The sequence below is a fragment of the Magallana gigas genome, chromosome 5, assembly GCF_963853765.1.
Source record: "Magallana gigas chromosome 5, xbMagGiga1.1, whole genome shotgun sequence".
In the NCBI taxonomy this organism is placed as follows: domain Eukaryota; kingdom Metazoa; phylum Mollusca; class Bivalvia; order Ostreida; family Ostreidae; genus Magallana; species Magallana gigas.
In genome coordinates this window covers 7336572-7356875 of record NC_088857.1, presented here as the reverse complement: position 1 = coordinate 7356875, position 20304 = coordinate 7336572, and the positions used below count along the sequence as shown (strand labels likewise).

At 33.4% G+C, this 20304-nt stretch overlaps 2 protein-coding genes across 6 annotated transcripts; one reads left to right on the top strand and one right to left on the bottom strand.

The window, feature by feature from the left end:
- Nucleotides 1-2367: 2367 nt before the first annotated feature.
- On the top strand, nucleotides 2368-12766 carry LOC105345337 (membrane progestin receptor gamma-B). 5 transcript variants are annotated; one of them, XM_034483475.2, is made up of 2 exons: nucleotides 2368-2503; nucleotides 8770-12766. In XM_034483475.2, exons 1-2 carry the CDS (start codon nucleotides 2463-2465, stop codon nucleotides 9761-9763), a joined length of 1035 nt encoding a protein of 344 aa, XP_034339366.2. In that variant the 5' UTR covers nucleotides 2368-2462; the 3' UTR covers nucleotides 9764-12766. The 5 variants fall into 5 exon arrangements, with proteins under 5 accessions (XP_034339366.2, XP_011451761.3, XP_011451759.3 ...); XM_011453459.4 differs by lacking the exon at nucleotides 2368-2503 and adding an exon at nucleotides 6372-6483; XM_011453457.4 differs by lacking the exon at nucleotides 2368-2503 and adding an exon at nucleotides 6633-6786.
- An 836-nt stretch (nucleotides 12767-13602) lies between these two features.
- LOC105345336 (26S proteasome non-ATPase regulatory subunit 9) lies at nucleotides 13603-17259 on the bottom strand. The gene is made up of 6 exons (XM_011453455.4): nucleotides 17049-17259; nucleotides 16867-16969; nucleotides 16514-16710; nucleotides 15920-16021; nucleotides 13849-13937; nucleotides 13603-13728 (listed from the first exon to the last, which is right to left on the bottom strand). The coding sequence occupies exons 1-6, from the start codon at nucleotides 17151-17153 to the stop codon at nucleotides 13698-13700; spliced, it is 627 nt and encodes a 208-aa protein (XP_011451757.3). The 5' UTR covers nucleotides 17154-17259; the 3' UTR covers nucleotides 13603-13697.
- Nucleotides 17260-20304: the final 3045 nt, after the last annotated feature.

The following is a 20304-nucleotide window of genomic DNA, read 5'->3' as shown; positions in this document are numbered from 1 at the left end:
TCGGATACGGTGGTCTGTTTCACTTACTTTTTATTTAATTGATCAGTAAAGAAACCCTTTTAAAATATGATTTTACCATCAAAAGATGGTTACCTTTATTTTTTCAGCTTTAAAAAAATGTAAAAAAACAACAAACAAACCAAAAACAAAAACAAAACAAATTTGATACTTGTAATCTTTTTTATAAATACATGTATATATGCCGATTGGATATAATAACTTGGAAACTGTAACAGTAGTTGCTTGATTGTATATATGAACATGTATATATGCATGTCTGTAGAATGCATGGTTAAAATAATGAGCACTGAAATCAGAGACATAATTTATGTCTCTGCTGAAATAAAGCAAATTGATTTTTCAGCGGAAACTTCAGGATTTTTTTTTATATTAATTTTATTTTCATTTTCATAATTATTACAATGAAACCAAGAAACAAAGTGACTGTTTCTAGCACTATGCTTGCAACTTATATATTATCAGAAACACGTTTCGGTGTTTTCCAAAAAAGTAAGGTTCAAAAATATTTTTCCACTTTGACCAATCATTGTCAAATTTTCAATTTTCGCATGATTTATTTGACATACACATATCTTTGAAAGTATCTTCATACATGTATATTTGAAATAAATGTGTTGTAATAGCTCTTTCAAGAAAGTAAGGGCCTGATCTTCTTTTTTTTCAAACTGTTAAAAATATACTGTTTGGTATACAAAAATATAAAGTTAACAACTTTATTACCCTCATTTAGAGGTATTATACCAAATATGACATAAGAAACATTAAATCAGTGGTCATAGCGGAATAATACCCAATAATGACAATGTTCAAAGTGTTATAGTAATAAAATTGATATTATTCAAGCGGAATTCGGGGGGTTTGATATCATAACATTGAATGAAACGTGGCTGGACCACAATACTGACTCCGAAGCATAATAATTCAGGGTTTTCAAGAACCAATGAGTCTCCCAATCTTAGCGATAATGATAACAAATACATTTTTTATATGGTTCAAAAATTTATCATCGACATTAAATGATTTCAGGGTACCTAGTGTAACCTCGACACTTTTTCTACTTAATTATATTCTCTTAATACGTATAAAAGCATCTAGGATATCATCTTCCCAAGTCAAGGGTTTCTGATCCGCATAGCTTCTCACAAAGTTTGTAAGAAGCTATGCGGGTCAGAAACCCTTGACTTGGGAAGATGCTTGGATATATTTATACAGGGATGTATTACATACATGTATTTCCTTTGGAGTTTTACTTCAAATTGTTCTGAACATGACTGTAATGTTTTTCTTATAGTATATAAGTTTTCTGGTTCATTATTCAATCATACATACATGTAAGGACTATGTGCGGTATGGTCAAATATCTGCCCCCGATTTCAACCAATTTTTAAATAGTATCGTATAAAAATAAAATCTTCACAAATCATTGTATAGAGGATGCCTATAACTTCAATATTGATTTTAGTCATCATTGCCCATTCGCTGTTTATCTATGACGTCACCTAAATGGCCCAATTCCCGCAAATTTGCAAACAAATGAAAATATTCTCATTTTTGCTCTATATTTTGCATTCGGAAGTATAGAGCGCAGGTCTGCTCAAGTGCGATTTTAACGTATGTTTTTCTTTAGATAGTTATACACGTTATACTAAAAAATGGTACTTGAGCAAGCCTGCGCTCGATGTTTCCCAGTCGAAAAACCATCGGAAAACACCCATATTTTGCTGCAAAATACCAATTTATCAAAATAATGCAATCTTCATGACGTCATTCCTACATTATGACGTCACTGTGGTGATAACCTTTTACACCTTTACTTCCAATATGATTTTAACTATCTTTCACTTTAATTGTAAAGCTCTTTCTAAAACTTTGATTTTGGGGGCAAAAAATGCATAAAACCGCACATAGTCCTTTGCACTTTTCATATTTTTTCTTATCTAAGAGACGGATTTGTATTTAAGCCTTTTGCGTGGCTTGTTTCCCAATCTTATTAATGTACTTAATGCCAAATACATAGGACCTATACCTGCTATTGTGAAATATCAATAAATATTGTTTAAACTAAACTAAAACCCAATATTCAATTTCTGAAAAGTTTATAAACTGTCTCTTTTGAAATTATTTTACATCTGAAAATTTTATATTGATCATACATGATATGCTAACCATCCCTGTCTTGTAAAATAATAAAACTACATTTTGAAAACTGGAAATAATCTCATAAAGAAAGAAATTAAGATTAAATTTAACAGGGGGTGTAAATAATGCAAGGATGAACATGATAAAACGATATGTCATTTAGGATCTTTTTCGGATATTAGCTCTCCTGACGTTTAGTTGCCAGATTTCGTTATTTAGACATACTCATTGGTGCAGATACACGCTGAGAGTTTGGCGTGTAAAATCATCAACTTGACCTCACGATGGACTTTATTTAGCGAATGTTTATAATGTCAAACCTTAAGGAAAATCCGATGGATAGGTAGGTGGTCGCTTGCACTTGTACTGATCTGTTATCGCGTGTTATTTTGACGGCTTAATTTGCATGTGCGGTCAACACGTCGTTTAAACATTAAATATGCAGGAAGTTTATCCATTTGGATGCGTATATATATTAGGAATTTTGTGTGTGAATTTAACATTTTTATTTAGTTATTATTGGAAGGATGGTGAGAAACTCTTGAAAATCTCGTATCTCGATCCAAAGTTGATTCTTCAGCCACACCCAAATTTTGCAATGAACTGTCATTACTGATGAATGTAGAGATTGATCTGTCTCAATTTTTGGATAATAGGAACTGCAGCTAAAGTTAAGACAGTTTTATGTGTTCGCAGTTTTAGAAACCTTATGTTATTAAGATGGTCACAGGGTTGACCAGGAAATACCAGTGCTGGGAATTACCGGTGGTAAATACCGGTATTTCCCATCCCAGTAAATATTACTACTCAGGGTTGTCTCTAAAAATTGAAGTAGAAGGAAGAAATAAAAAAGTAGAAGGGGGTCTAGGGGTCTAGCATATAGCTAGATTGTGTTTGAAATGAAAAAATAGCCGGGTAATTATGTCACTTTAGGTGGGGAAATTCCCCGCCTCCCAGGTCTTAGAGACAACCCTGACTACTGATTTTCACTAAACTGGGAAATACTGGGAAATACAAATTTTTAATCTTAATTTCTTTAATTTGTTCAATGTAAAACGTATGTCTAGGATATAAGATATTAACAATAAGCATCAAAACACAATTTAGCATACTTTGCTATTTCACTGTCAGTTTATGAATCTTAAATTCACCATCACCTATTCCCAAAGACTTCAATAGCTGCTAAAGTACAAATGTTGGTCCATCTTTTTGAAACCCAAGTTTTGTGTTTTACAGGTTTATAATTCAAAGCATAAAATAAACTGTTATAATTACTGTAGGTGTTACAAGTAACAAGTAAATAATCACACATGTTGTTTTAATGAATAATTGACTCTTGACAGTTTTGTGCTCCTGTTTTGGGGAGATATATTAATACTATTATTGTGATTAATTGGCTTCTTCTTCGGTGTGTTGCAAACTGAGGTAGTGACACAGTCACACTTTAATTTTCATAATTTTCTTGGCTCATTTTCACATACATCAAATAACTAGAAAACAGAACATGGTCACTCCTATTATACTATGTCCCGAGTTTTTGCTTCCACCACTTTTCGCTTGATATTTCAATGATAAATACCTTTGTGCTCAAACTACGTTCATCCAATAATATGAAATTTGTCCAGATTATCTGTTTTGAAATGCCCCCTCTACCGCTTCAGGTTTCAAAAGACATCCCAAAATAAAAAGTCTACGGATATTTTGCATTGCACCAGCCATTAATAAGCCCGGACGATAACGTTGAAAAATTGCACGAGGTGTCCCGAGTACTTCCGAATGGAGAAAAGATGTAAACATTTCTCATTACAAAACTCCGTAAGAAATTTGTTTTCATTCCTGCGAAATTTTATGAGTGAAAAGGGATAATTTGTCAATGAAGATATCTTAGATATTTTCCATTTCATTGATTTCAACTGTACTTCCATCACTGCCTGACAGGTATGTGTATTTTTATTAAAAATCATCAAAAAGTGACGGAAGCAATAACTTGGGACAGACTATAGATGACAAAGCCCTGCATGATTGTGGAGTTGGGGGGGGGGGATGCTCTGGATTTTTAGATAGATTTTGCTGCATTATTAAAAATAAAGATAAACTTGTTTTTGCCCTGTCTGTCCCGTTTAAATTATCGATAAACTTAATACATATATGCCACAGATAAGTATGGCTGTCACCATGGTCACCGATTGGGGTACTGTGTGAACCACTGACCACCCCACATTTACTGTCTACACAGGGTACCTGTGTTATTTTGTATTCTAGAAGTTTTGTTTTTTTTATTTGAACATTTTTTATTATGCAAATATACATTTACATTTTACATAAATGGATTAGGCAGCAGGCAATGCCTATGTAAGCCTAGAAGTATTTGAAATCAATGGATGTTACCTTCCAACACAGCCAATTTAGATGACAAGTTTGAGATTAGGAGACTAGGGGTATGGTTCTTAAGAATCCAGAAGTTAGATCTACAATTAATCAAATTTTTACTGAAGATCCAGGTGCACTTACTCAATTGCACAGTGACATCTCATAGCACCCTACAGAAAGTCGAGTCTGAATTTAGTCAAACTCAGTCAGGTTGAAAGTTTAATATATTCAACGCCGTCTTTTCAATGAATGATCTATATACTATGAGTAATGTAGGAATTTACAGCAGATGTTGATATAATATAAAAGACCACTCCGTCCACTGCTCCATGTTTGTCTTATAATGAATGTCCTTGTTTAGTTTATCCAAAGACATTTTTAATATACCGGTAGCACAAAAATACAGCAATATCAATGCATGTATCTACATTGTACATGCATATTATGATATATATATATACCTATATGTTTATTATTCAAGGATAGGATATTTTTAATCACAAAATATTTTTGTCGTGTGTTTGTGTCAGTATTTGAGGTTGTTTCAAAATTTGCAGTACCTGCAAATAAATTCTATGATCACCAAAAATCTAGTGCTGTTTCGCATCCAAAGTAGGAGTGCCAGGTCTCCTTAGAACATTGATGGCGGTGTTGATGTTAACAAGGGTAAAAAACATTGATGGCGGTGTTGATGTTTACAAGGGTACAGAAGATTGGTATCTTTTTTTTCTGACAAGGTTGTGAGGAGACCAAGTAGTGATAGAGTTTACACGTTTTACTGGTTCGTGTGGGTGGAGACATAGAACTTGTCATTATAACACACACGACTCTGACTTGTTATCCAACACAGCAGTCCTAGCTATTAGCACTCTTTAGTTTTATTGCTGTATACTTGCTTCAGATGTAAATTATGGAGGTAATGGCTCATATTATGTGGACATTGTTTCATTGCACAGAGCATGAAATAGTGAGATATGCCAATATTTCATACTTCCAGTTCCAGAACTAGCTGATCGATCAATGATGTTCAAATAACAACAGCTTAAGTTTCCACAAATTGAATATCTTAATGTGCATAATATTAAGATTTGATTAAAAGAAAAAAATAGACTCCTCGATATACTGATGTCTTGCAACAGATGAATAGGAAAATTGGCCTAGGCAAACCTCCACACCCGCCTATTTTTAAAGAACAGTTACCAAAAAAATCTGTTTCTTTTTGTATAATTTATTGAAGAAGTGGCATAGAATTACCCATTATATTTTATTAAGTTTTATTTTAGGTTCAGAGCTGTTGCTCAGGTTGATTGGCCGGTCTACCTAAATTTTCTGTATAGAGCTGCAGTCATGCGCAGCTTTAGCCATTCTTCTGCCATAGTGGTAGATATAAGATATCCCAAACTTTGAATTAAAACTTAACACAAAGTCAGCCATACTCTAATGAAAGGGTGTTGCTCATCTGAAGCATTAGAGTTCACAAAGAATAACCTCAGTCAACAGTAGTGTCACTATTTTAGTTAATATTGTTTTAGAAGAATGAGGGAGTCTTATTCCGAATTAATTGTCAAAGGCTATAGATCGTCGGCAAAGTAAATCTTGACATATAATATTATTATTATTGAAGTGATTAGTACATGACAGTGGGAACTAGACCATACATTAATGACATCATCTCATTGATTGCACAGTAGTCAAGGCGGTCTGATTGAATCGTCACTGGAGATGTCTAAATATTTGTCCAGCGCTGTATTGTTTAAGAATTGATCAGGTGCGTTTTCTGTCAATAGAAAGTCTGTAATGTTAATTGTCATCTTCATAAAGGCGGGGTAGGATTAGTGACCTAGATCCATGAGAGAATTTAAATTTCACCCAGGAACTGGCAACTTTGTGTATGGTTTCTCCACTTTCTGTGTAATTGTGCCATAACATGTGATTTCAAGAGCATACACTGATGTAAGAGCTCTTCTTCGTAATTTGTTTGAAATTTTTTTGTGTATATTTAAATTGTGATGTCAGCTGTGACAACTTTCTGTATTCAGGTATACAGTTGAGTATATATACATGTGCCAGGTAATAAGCTGTGTTTTCGGCTGTATTGTGGTGACACTATATTATGGCAACCCTCACTTGAATGCTCCATTAGATTCCAATAAAATCACTTGGCTTGCATTTTTTTTCTTGATTTGACATTCAGGGGAGCATGAATCTATTAATTCCTAATTTTGCTGGATTGTTTTGATTGCTGCAAAGAATGTGGTAAGAATGATATAAATAATATTAAAATAAAAAAACCTAGTCAAATAGATTGCTTATTACCACTTAAATATGTATGAGTATTCTTCTGCTGTCCTGTAATGAGTCAACTTTAAAGCTGCATTTTAAAATGACACTTGTCGTGTGTTAACATTCTTTGCTAATTTGTCACACTCATGACCAAAGCAAAGCGCTGGCTGAAGGTACCCCAGGCTTTTTTTTAATGTTTTCAAGTAAAACAGTTATTATCTGCCGAGTGTAAACTGTTAGACTCGTATCACCAATGAGAGAAGTGGGTTAGATGTTAAGATGACAGGATACTACATGATCAACAAATCAGAACTCCTTTCTGAGTTGTTTCCTCAGTAACCCTGCCATACACAGGACTTGTATTTACTGGTGTTAAATCATTTGTATGAGTTGCACTGGAATGCCTGTTGATCTCTCAAGTGAAACTGTTGACAAAAATTCAAAATGTTTGTGGAAGTTGAAGCGTGAAATCTGGAATTTGATTGATAGTGTTTGCAGGTATTCTTTCATTTATAGAGACGTATATGTCTGATAAACCTACCTTGTGAAATGATATGGATTTGTTTTAGAAGTGAATGTGTCAGCTTCATAAAGATTTAAAGAAAAAATATTCTATTTATTCATTATTTTAATTACTCAAAGGAAATTAAATCATGTGATACTAGACAAGGAAGATAAATTCTGCCCGACACAGGAGGGGGCATCCTATATACAACCGGATGTTATTTAAAAATGCTTCAATTAATCATCTTGGATAAAAAATAATTGTGAAATGTGCTTTGAAATATGTTTATAGAATTAATTTATAGATAACAGTTGACGTCAATTTTTACTACAGTTAAGTACTTCTTAAGAGCTATAACTGCAAAAACTTGATTTATTCTTTAATTAGTTTTAATTTACATCTTCGTATATCATCACATGACAATTGATTATCTATTTAAAATGAAAAACAGATGTGCTACATTGAATGGCATACATTAATTGGGCATAAATCCTCAAAGTTAAGCTGTTACGTATGTGTAAGAGATACTAAAATGAGGAATTTGATCATTTTGTATGGATTGTAGATCTATTACAGGGTTGTCTATAAGACCCGGGAGGCGGGGAATTCCCCCGCCTAAAGTGACGTAATTACCCGGCTATTATTGCATTTCAAACACAATCTAGCTATAAGCTAGACCTTTAGATCCCCTTCTACTTTTTTATTTCTCCCTTCTACTTTAATTTTTAGAGACAAAATTGTTAGTATTAGATAACTTATAGACATGAATCATTTAACTACATGTATCACTGCACCTGAAATATTGACAAACATTTTCAAACAGTTCAGGCCCTGATCTTGTTGTATATTGATTCAATAACTTGTTTTCTCTCTCTAACTCTAACATTTGCTCATCTCAGTTTGAAAAAACATTGGTTTCACTCTCCCTGGAATTTGCTTCTCGATTCTTCTGCTTCCATTCTTTAAACCTGGATACACAGATACCCTAATGAAACAGCGTGATTTAATCATCTAATGTTTTACGTTTAATCAGCGAGATCTAGCCCAGACTGACTAGAGACAACTACAGAGAGAGTTATATGTACCTATTGATTTCATATTTTGATGTGATGCCAAAGCTTTAGAGAACTAACATAGAGACTGTTTATGCTTCAAGGATTTGATGAACATATTATTTACTTCACTTTTCATTGATGTACGTAAAATCAATTAATGAAGCATTAGAATGGTTGTGTGGATAACAGAGAGTTGTGATTGATTAAATGTAGCCATTATCCAGCATTCATTATTGTAAGAAATTAAATGAAATTTATCTTATCAATACATGTATATCTATAAACTTTGTTTCTTTTTCAGCATTTGCTTGTATTGGTAGACAGTATAAGAATTCTTCGTTATTAGTACAGAATTATGATTTACCAATATATATAGAAGTGGTGTTCTTTTTCCAGGGAGAAGCTGACCAGGATGGCTCCAGTCGGACTTTCCGGTCCCACCTACAAGGTCCACCAGGTTCCAGAACATTTCCATGAGCATTTCATCATCAGCGGCTACCGCCACCCTAAGAGCACCCCTTTTCAGTGCATCCTCAGTGTGTTTGATGCCACCAATGAAACCCTCAACTTCTGGACTCATTTCCTGCCCTCCTGGTATTTCCTTTGGATCTTGCGTGACCTCTCGGATACGCTGGATTTCAAGCATGATAGCTACACCTGGCCACTGCTCACATACATGTTTGTGTGTATCATCTTTCCCTTGGCCAGCGCTACAGCCCACACCTTCAACACAATGTCAGACTTGGCCAGACATATCTGTTTTTTCATGGATTACGGTGCTCTGAGTATTTTCAGTCTTGGAGTTGCCATAGCCTACAGAGCATATTGCTTCCCTTCGGATCTGAGGAACACTTGGTTTGGACACCATTACACTGACATGGCCTTAATTAACAGTGTGATATGTACCATCGCCTCCTGCCAAACCCGCTTCATGCCTCCCAGCACCTTGAGAAAAGTCATGCGCCTGGGTGCCTTTGCTTGGCCCTACTGCTATGACAGTATTCCCATCTTGTACCGTCTCTTTTTCTGTAATCCACACGAGTGCCTGCTTCAGTCACAGTTCATTCATGCGCGACAGTTTGTGTTTGCTCTCCTTGCTGCATTTCTGTACGCTAGTCATCTTCCGGAGCGACTTAACCCTGGCCGATTCGATATCATAGGCCACAGCCACCAACTGTTTCACGTGTGTTCTATTCTAGGAACCATGGACCAAATGCAGGCCATTCTGTATGACATGAAGGCCCGCCGAGCCGAGCTGTCAGAGAGCAGCTGGGAGTACAGCTCCGCGTGGAGTACCATAGGCGTGATTCTGTCCGTCATGGCCGTCAATAGCCTCATCATTGCCTTCTTCTCCTTCAAATTAAAATTGATTTTCAAAAAATTTAAGTAGATAACTATTTAATAATTATCTTGTTAGATTTTGAATTGGCATAATATAAGTGAACTATGTAGGTTTTGTTTTTTTTTTTACCAGAGTCCAAAACAGACAGGGTGTTTCTAGTTCTCAAACTGAAGCAAAATTATATACCATAAGCAGAATTTTGATGATCATATTTAAAGAAAGTAATGATTTTAGAATTTGTAATAGATGTTTTATGGTAGTTTGAAAACAAAGTATAAATTGACATGTTAATAATGTTAATATAAAATGTTTCACATACCTACCAGCCCTTCTGTTTGCAGGTTGACTGGTTGTAATACAAAGAAACACTTTCTTTGTTTTAATTGGTCAATCTGGAATTTTTTTAGAGGATAATTATGATATTTAAACTCTAATAAGGACCAATATTGAATACATTTTGTATTTTTTATATTTCATTACGTTTTTGTAATCATACCGGTAATAAGAGTACAATGTAAGATTATAGTTCAAATGAGCTGTCTGTACATATACTTCAAACTAGTGCTATATTGTATTTATACATGTATCTACAACATAATTGCGCGTGACTGTTTGTATGTACCTATATGTTTTGGACATTTTGTTTTATGGTAATTACAAGTTCATCAAATTTGAAACAAATTTGGAGGGACATTCCATTAAAAGTGTAACACCGGTTGATACTTATGTAATTCCTAATATTCTGGTGGACAACATCATAAACATTTTATCGGTTACTGTAGTATATGCGCTGGTATCAGCTTCACCATGTCCACAGGAAAATGTTTAAGCCTAGTAGCGGAAGGCATTGTACTGGTGCATTCATTCCATGTCTGTTATACTTAAAATGAACTGGTTATTGTAGATTAAAGACCAAATCATGCTGAAGTGCTATAAAAAAACTGTGATATATGTCTTGTAATTGCATGATAATTTTTTTTAATTTAAAGAAGAAAACAGTTTGAGTTTTCAGATTACCATTCTAGAAATTTACTGATTATAGAGGTAAAGAGTGGTAGAAAAATATTTTTGATGTGGTCACCGCTTAGAGTTCAATCCTCAAAGCTACAAGTAATATTGTTCATTTGCATAATATGTAGTCAAATAGCCACTCAGTGTTTCATTGATGCACCCTGCAATCTCACCATGGTAACAATGACTTCTCTGTTTTACTGCCATTGTTTTGTTTGTTCTATATAATGGGAAAGATACCAGTTTGTTATTCAATGTATGAAACTCAAATTCTGCATTTTCTAATAGTCAAAAACTCATGGTCATGCAATTCTGGTCATTTTTTTAAATTACACCAATGTTTTCACAACTCATTTTGACTAATCAATAACAGCTGATATTTGTAGTTTTCTCTTATTATATTATGTGGGTATGTTTGACTTTTTTCTACTTTTTCTACTAATGTTTATTTATATCATCTGTGTTCAAACTTTGAAGATATTTTTGACACCTGATATTGTTATCAAAAGTCAGGGTTATCTCTCTTTTTATCATCTCATAATATACTAGCTGGGCTATTAAACATTTTGAGGAATTTTGGGGGAAAAAATATTTAACACCAACAAGTGAATATGTAGGGGTTTTCAAGAGTAAACTAGATTATGTACATGTAAACATTTCAAGATATTGTCCCTAATTTATCATAGTTTTCACATTGTGAAGTTGACTGAGGAATTGTATGTTGAAATTTCTGTGGTGCTTTTCTTTGTATTATTCTATATGGAAGGTATTGAACTAAAAAATATATTTTCATACAAACAATTTACTTATATTTTTACATAAGCAAAAACATTAATTCTTTAGAATACAAGTTCTTTTTATTAATTTCACCACCAAGATATATTTTCCTCATCTATATGGTTATGTAATTATTCTTATTTATTTCAAGAAAATTAAAAGCAAATTAGAAGATTAATTGTACATGTTAAATCACCTTCACTTGAACATTATTTAACTGATCAGCCAATCTTAAAATATTGTCATATCAATAGAAATATAGATCAATAGCATGATAATGTTTAAAAGTGCTTTGCAAAGAAAAGAATAACATCAGCTCATTATGATTTAAATCTGCTATAATGTTATAAAAATACATAGAGTACAGAGTTAACCAATAATCTGTTAGTTTTTTAGGATGAGCTTTACATCACAAAGGCAAAACATAACTCACACAGATACATAACCTCATTTGGTTTTAAATTCATACTGGTAATCATGGCAAAGTTTTGCATATCATACTGATGGAATTTATCTCACTATGTTTGGTATTCCAGATTTATATCAATTTATAAACCAATGCCAAAACCCAGCAAACCGTTATTTTGAAACCAGAAGATACCTATCAAGCCAAAAATATGAATGTTGAACAATTTCTAAATGTATTACATATACATAAGTATTTAATAATTAAATAAATAATATATAAAGTAATATAAAAAATAATATCAATAATTTATTAATTTAACATATAAGAAACATACTTGGCTGTATTTTCTGTTAAAAAAAAACCAAATTGTTTTTTATATACTAGGCATTTACAGAAATGACTAAGTAGTATGACTTAGCTTTATTATAAAATCTTGTTTCAGCTAATTTAATTTTTTGTTAATTCTGCATTTATCATTCAAAGTCATTATTTTTGTTTAGTTTATAGACCAAATATCTTGGTGTTTATATCTTGTCTTTTTTTTTACAATACTAAAATAATGTTTTCATGAGTTGTATTGGGAGGCAATTTAAAGCCTAATATCATGTTAAACTTGGATATTTTTCTGAGAACACGTCTTGTTTATGTGTGCAATGATTTATCATTTTTTATGTTCTTCACTGTTTTTGGCACCATCTATAATTTTGGAAGTCTGCAATGTTTCTCCTTATATACAAATAGTTCAAGCTTATTCGTTATGCTTTTATATACACATAAAAACACATCTTCTATGTTATATTTTGTTTTGTTCTTGTACGACATATATATTATTGAAAAATAAATTTTTAAAAGAATTGGTTGGGTTGTTTTTTTTGTGTTGGTTGATAACATTTGTAAATTGATATGTAGTGTATTCTTAATTGTCAATAGAGATGGTTAAATTTAATTTTTTAAAGAAAAAATAGGTGTACATTATTGAGGATTCCACAGATTTTACATACAGTCAAACCTCATTAATTTTACAGAGAGAAATCTTCGAGATATTTGAGGATCCATGTTATTTAAGTAAAAGAAGTATTTAAAGGAGGATCACTTGGACATATACATATATGTCCATGGTATCCCTGATCTTGGTGTTCTAGATAGCCAAGTCCAACTGTATTGTTATTTATATATGCCAAATGTGCATTAGGATATAACACAGACCACTCTTTCAATGTAGCAATTTAAAGAAATGTATTTTTGCATTTTCTTTGAAAATGTATAACACAATATGATGAATGGAGGAACAATTATCGTTTATATTTTTGAAGCCACAATGATCACTGCGCAAACTTATGGACTGACGGTTACCTCCTTAGAAACATAAAAACATAGTTATGTATATAGTTCTGAAAGATTTAACTTCTCAAACTTAAATATAAGTATAAATAAACAGCAATTTTAAAAAGTTCCCTGGATATGAAGTTGGTCGGAATATAAACAAGTATTATATCCTAGTAACTTTTCGAACTTGCAGCTTTTTATTTCTTAAAAAACCTTTCTTACAATAACAAACAGTAAAAGAATTTAATACAATTTTATATCTTTAAGGAGAAGGAAAAACTAACTTAATTTTGACAGCTTTAAATACACTGATCAGAAATAAATCTTAAAGTTTTCCTGCAAATTTTATGACACAAGAACAGGTAGAAGTTTGAATATGATTTATTGACAATTGTATTTTTTATGTAACATGGAGACCAGATTTACAAAAAGGATCGATGTACATATATGTAAAGAAATTCACGTCTTTTTGATTGGAAGAAAACTGCACCTATTACAAAAAGAAAATTTTACAATTTAGTTGCTTGATCAATACACTAAACAGCGGATGAATTATAATTAATCATATGTATGTATGAATTGGTTTATATGTGAATATGAAAGAACTCACCCGAGAAGACCACCCCCACTCCAAGCTTTGGGTGTTAGAGTTACGTTAAATTCTTTTTCATTCCGAAGAATTCGCACTGACAAGGGTTTCTACAATAAGCAAGAGTTGTCTTTCATGCCATGATATCAAAATTGAAAATACTTTGGATAAACATTTCATTTACCGGCAAACCAAATATCAAATTTAGATGGTACATTGATATATATATGTACAGTCCCTGAAACGATCTACTTTCCCATTTTTCCGTGCATTCACTTGTGCTTGTCTTTCCGTTCACAAAGCATTCACCGTTCATTCAGTGTTCACTTATCGTTCAGTCAGATAATATCATATTTAGGCTGATAACAAAACATACAGGTAGTTTACCAGTATTTGTTATTTTTTCCTGATTACAGACAAAATACAACAATGTAAGAATAACTCCTGAGGTTTTCAGAATTGTTCACCTGTCACTTTGCGCTCACAATTGTGCTCTGCGTTCGCTCACTGTTCACCATTCATAAGCACTCAACAAATTCCATTCAGCGTGCACTCACCGTTTAAGTGGGAAAGTAGAGCGTTTCAGGGACTGTATCTTTAAGAAGATAGAAAACTAAGGAATTGTTATTACATAGCTCTTAGCAGGGTTTTCAATGTCTCTTTTTATTGAGCATGGGTGCCAAATACAACATTTTAGTGCAACAGTAAAACTTTTACCATCCACAGCGAAAAAAAAATTCTGCACCGCCCCAATCTTTTTTTTTTTTTACCTCACCTGAGCTGAAAGCTCAAGTGAGCTATTCTGATCACATTTTGTCTGTCGTCCGTCTGTCAACTTTTCACATTTTCAACATCTTCTCAAGAACTACTGGGCCAATTTCAACCAAACTTGGCATAAATCATCCTTAGGCAAAGGGGATTCAAAGTTGTGAATATTAAGGTTCACACCCTTTTTAAGGGGAGATAATTAGAAATTAATGAAAAATTTCGAGAAATTTTCAAAAATCTTCTTCTCAAGAACTATAAAGCCAGGAAAGCTGAAACTTGTGTGGAAGCATCCTCAGGTAGTGTAGATTCAAAGTTGTGAAATTCATGACCCCCGGGGGTAGGGTGGGGCCACAAGGGGGGGGGGTCAAAGTTTTACATAGGAATATATAGAGTAAATCTTTAAAAATCTTCTTCTCAGAAACTAATCAGCCAGGAAAGCTGAAACTTGTGTGGAAGCATCCTCAGGTAGTGTAGATTCCAAGTTGTGAAATTCATGACCACCAGGGGTAGGGTGGGGCCACATTGGGGGGGTGTTAAAGTTTTACATAGGAATATATAGAGTAAATCTTTAAAAAACTTCTTCTCAGAAACTAATCAGCTAGATGATTCTTTATAATTGTTAAGACTTTGGCTCCAGGACAATTCTTCGGCCTCACAAGAAGGTTCAGAGTTTGATAGCTTTATATCCCATATATAAACAAATGTTAAGGATCTTTTTGAGAACTGCAATACTCAACATGTGATATGACTATAAAATCATCCTGTTAGAAAAGGGACTAATGATTATAAACATAAGAATATCCAGGAGGGGGGGGGGGGGAATGGATTTTATTTATACAGGATCTACATGTATTATTGTACATTGTCCAGATTGTTTGTATTATGACTCCATTAAGCTGATTTTATCATACCTATTGTTCCTCAGGTGAGCGATGTGGCCCATGGACCTCTTGTTTAAGTTTAGCCAACATTTGGTTTTGTCTGTTATTTCAATATAATGTCATTAATCAGTGATCTTTTAGCCGTCTTTTGCTCTGTTGGCTAAATGATGTAAAACCCTGCCTATAAATGTTAGATACACTTTGCAGAAGAAATCTTACCAATTGCACTTTAAAATATGATTTAACGATATGAAGATTACTGATATGTTTGGGTGACAAAATCACTATTGATTAAATATAAAGCACACAGTATAATGATGTGACTCAACGGCAGCAGCGTGTAATAATCTAATGCTGGCTCTACAAATTATTTATTCATCCTAAAATTCTTACTGCATGTGCAAACACAAAGAATTCAAGTAATTGATGTGAAAAATACTTACATCTTTACTATGCTGTACCACAGCTGCAATATTCTGTAGGTTCTGAAAATTGTGTGACATTACAGACCCAAACTTCAGTATCTTGTCTTGCACACAAAGTCCCTGTTAAATAGATTTAATGTCATTAGTATGCTATGTCCGATACTGCATGTGTAATACAAACATGTAGAGGGAATTTAAATTGAGGGTAATTGAAAACTGCAAGTTACAAATACTTATAGTAAAAGTACCATATAGGGAATATGGAACATATTAAAAACAAGAAAAAATCTCTTACTTTAATACCATTACTTGGTCAACAGGGCAAAAATAACTCTGTATATAACACTATACACTTTCTGACATTTCTGACGATAGTTAAATTTAAACATCTTAAATAATATCTATAGACCCCTTCACGATAACTGGGTACTGCTCTATTGCAGGGCTAATTGATATACTTTTGCGAAGTTTAAGTAGGTGGATAATTAAATGACGTAAATGAAACAATTGATGTTACGTCATATTTCACCATACTATGTCATTTTGCCCTGTAAAAGAGCAGAACTGCAGTTACCGTAAAGGGGTCTATAACAACACTAAAGCTCTGTTTACACAGGTGTGGGCTGGAGATCCTTCGTCCACTTTGTCGATGACCAGGAAAGGGGAGAGCCTGCTAAGAGCATCCTCTGATGTTGGGGAGGGGGTTTCTTCAGTTGAAGACTCTGCCTGCTTCTGTCGCGCCTCTGCATGTATCTTATACAGACCTTCCTCAATCTCCTTCATTATGTCCTTATAATCATTTTGAAGACCTGTTATTACATAGGTTTTTTGATATGGAAGATATTACAAATGCTTCAGAGAAGCTAGTGTTGTTGTACACATTGTTCATTCAGAGAAGCTAAAGAGCAGTTATGTTATTGAACACTTAGTCTAATATACGTACAACACATTATAACGACACTTACAAATAACTTTATGCCTGGCATGTCTGACCGTGTACACATCGATATCCGCTCGAGGATAACCTTCGCTGTTAATCAGGGGCTCGTTCATTCCTATCCCTTTTTGCTTTAAAATGTTAAAAATGTCATTTATGACGTTTATAAACTTCACGCTTGTAAACAACCACTATAAAATATTGTCATACCGAGTCTAATACTTCATGAAGAGCCTTGATTTCCGATTCAATTTCATCTCTTTTCTTCATCAATTTCTTCATGTCATCCATGGAGGCTGCCATCTTGAATTTCATCAGTATATCGATCCCGACTTGATTAAAACTAAGATGGCATGTCCAATATCAGTCTCGTCATTGTAAGGAGAAGGGGGATGGTTTTAATAAGACTGGTCCAATATATGCAGCGACAATGTGTCACAATGGTTTATAATTTGATGGATCTATAAAGTTCATTTTTTAATAAAATATGGTTTCACATTTACCGATAAATAAATAAGCTTTGAACTTATCAGTTTTTAATGAATTTATAGCATATTCTTGGGATGAAAGTGTATTATACATTTGAATGTCTTGCTCTATCCTACGGTATTAATCAATCTAATTGAATAAGTAATTAACTTACGAAAAAATATTCATGAAAATGAAAATTAATATTTTTGTTGACATATAAATCAAGTTACGCGTAATATTATTTGATATTCTTAATGGTTAAAAGACCAAAGGTCAAGGCCAAGAGTCGTTAATGGGTATATCAAGGTCATATTGCCCTGGGTTTAGAAAATAGAATATTAATAACACGATGGAAGTAAATGCATGTTGAAGAAATATTGCTTACCTCATTTTTATGCAATTTGTACTAAAAATATTTTTACATGAAAACTTTACTACATACCAGTAATCTTACCGTAAAGACATTTAAATTGGAGCAGACAGATATCATTACATATAAATGCTCAACAATTATGATGAAATATTTTGTCAAAGTGAAGATTTCATCATTTAAGGACAATATGATAATTACTAATGAAAATAAGATATCGATTGTCCAAAACTGGGACCGTTAAAAACCCCTGTCCTTATTCAAAAAGGTGCCTTATTCTCCAAAAAACATTTCAATCTTCCCAAGTATTCTTGCCCTCAATTTTTTTGGTAAAAAAATGTGGATGTTATTGAATACTAGTAATAACTAAATTTACTTAACCGGGTGTTTATAACAAAATATAACTGCATGAATTATATACTAAAACACTAAAGACAAAGGATATTTTTGAGTTTAAATTACACTAAATTCCGTACATTTTCCCAATTTTAACAGTCACTGCAGACCCAGTATTGATAGGAAATGTGAAAGCACTGGTCTCAATTTCTGTTGTTAGGCAACTCAACTGCAACAGCAGGGTGAAAACACTAAATTTAAGCTCCATTAATTATAGGTTTTCAATCACCTGAACTCGTGACTTTACTTTAGATGCAAATATGTGTAGAAAAGTTTTTAAAACGTTACCACCATCGCATTTGAAAGGAATCTTCAATATCACCCAACAAAACTCAGACTCTTACTTTTTGAAAATCCTTGTTATAGTATACAAAACATATCCCCTAGTCATCAATGTCGCATATATACGAAAAACATAACTGGAGAAGATCACGCGGAGACAAACTGCTTATTCGGAGAAATAAAAAATGATCACAGGTGCTTCTTGTTTGGATTTCATAGTTTATATTTACACAAGAGGCCCATGGGCCACATCGCTCACCAGAGCAACAATAGCCAATGCAACACTCGAGTGTTCGAGAATAATTTAATTTTCTTTCTTTTCTAAAATTCGACCCCCCTTATAATCCCAACCTATTCATGGGGATCATGATTTTAACAAAAATAAAATAAATCTACACAATTTACAGCTTTTCTGGCCGATTGGTTTTCGAGATTTTTAAAGAATTTTTTTCTATATTCCTATGTTAGTAACCCCCCCCCCCCTTCCCCCATTGTGGCCCATCCTTGAGGATCATGATTTGAACAAACTTGAATTTACCATACCTGAGAATGCTTCCATACAACTTTCATTTTTTTTCTAGCCAATTGGTGTGCGAAAAGCTTTTTAAAAGATTAATTTTTTCTATTCCGATTTATTCCTATGTAAAAATTCTACCCTCATTATGGCCCACCTTACCCCTGATGATCATGAATTGAACAAAATCAAATCTACACTACCTGAGAATGCTTACACACAAGTTTAAGCTTTTCTGGCCAATTGGTTTTTGTAAATTTTCAAGGATTTTCTCAAGTATATATTCCTATATAAAATGTAACCCCTCCCCATTGTGGCTCTACCCTACTCCTGGTGATCATGATTTGAGCATTAAACTTGAATCTACACTTCCCGGGGATGCTTCCACATAAGTTTCAGCTTTCCTGTTTAAATGCATATGGTTTTGGAGAATATTTTTTAAATACCAACAAATTCTCAATAGTTCTGAATGTTCTCCTCTTGAAAGTTTAAACAATATTGAATGTCCTTCATCAAATTATATATTTTACGATTGTAATAAAATTACGGTTGTTAATCAATGTAGTTGTATAAGAATAAACGACAGCTAGCAATACTAGTATATGAATTAAGAGCGAATTCTTAGTAAATAAGATAGTAAGACAATGTGTCATCTATATTAAGACGAGTCTTTTGGTGGCAAAAGGGTTTTTGTGCTTTCTGTTTTTGTAATACAAAGTAATACACAGGTTTTTGAGAATGTTTTCTGAAAGAATTCTTAAAAACTGATAATATATAAGACTACACCAATCATGGCAAGGGCCTTTATCTACAAATCCACACACGTAATTCTGAAATGGCTGAAACCACCCCTCTGTATAGAACCATTTTAACAAGACCTTGGACCTAGGATGTAATATCTTTTTCTTGCGTCAAAACAAGTTAAATATGACGATGGTTTCTAGTGAAATATACACAGATTGCGACGTCTAAGCTCAAAAGCCAGAAAAATCTTGTTGATTTCAAAGAGCCATGGCTGAGTGGTCAGAAATGAAAATGACAGGCCTACGTCACAATGCAGTTTGACACAACAACCCAAAGTCGAAGCTCCTGTTAAAATGGTTATACCATGAGGCGGATATCCCTTTTATTTCCCCTCGGTCCTTACGGGAACACCCCTCCCTTCCCAGCGGACACACTATTGACTTAGAGCTAGATATACCACTGACTTAGTTCCCCAGCTTTTAATGCAGTATCCAACAACCAAACATTGTGTCGTAGACTGAGGTTGTGGTTGGTAGTCACGAATTTGAAAAGCCTTGACCGTTCTGTCCGAAAACATTTATTTTTTTCGACCGACATTCTGAATTACGCGAGTTCTTTCCAGTATCAAGGACTTCTTAGTTTTTAATTCCCGAACTATTGGTCTAGTCATGGAGAAGGACTTAGAGATA

What these genes read in the sequence shown, in the direction of transcription:
- LOC105345337 (XM_066084108.1), top strand. Translation starts at nt 7,199, where the DNA reads ATGAGTTGCACTGGAATGCCTGTTGATCTCTCAAGTGAAACTGTTGAC. An exon ending in TTGATTGATAGTGTTTGCAG is followed by an intron (nt 7,312 to 8,769) that starts GTATTCTTTCAT and finishes TTCTTTTTCCAG; the next exon opens with GGAGAAGCTGACCAGGATGG.
- LOC105345336 (XM_011453455.4), bottom strand. Translation starts at nt 17,153, where the DNA reads ATGAAATTCAAGATGGCAGCCTCCATGGATGACATGAAGAAATTGATG. An exon ending in GATCTCCAGCCCACACCTGT is followed by an intron (nt 16,022 to 16,513) that starts GTAAACAGAGCT and finishes TCTATTTAACAG; the next exon opens with GGACTTTGTGTGCAAGACAA. An exon ending in AGTGGGGGTGGTCTTCTCGG is followed by an intron (nt 13,729 to 13,848) that starts GTGAGTTCTTTC and finishes TTTTTGTAATAG; the next exon opens with GTGCAGTTTTCTTCCAATCA.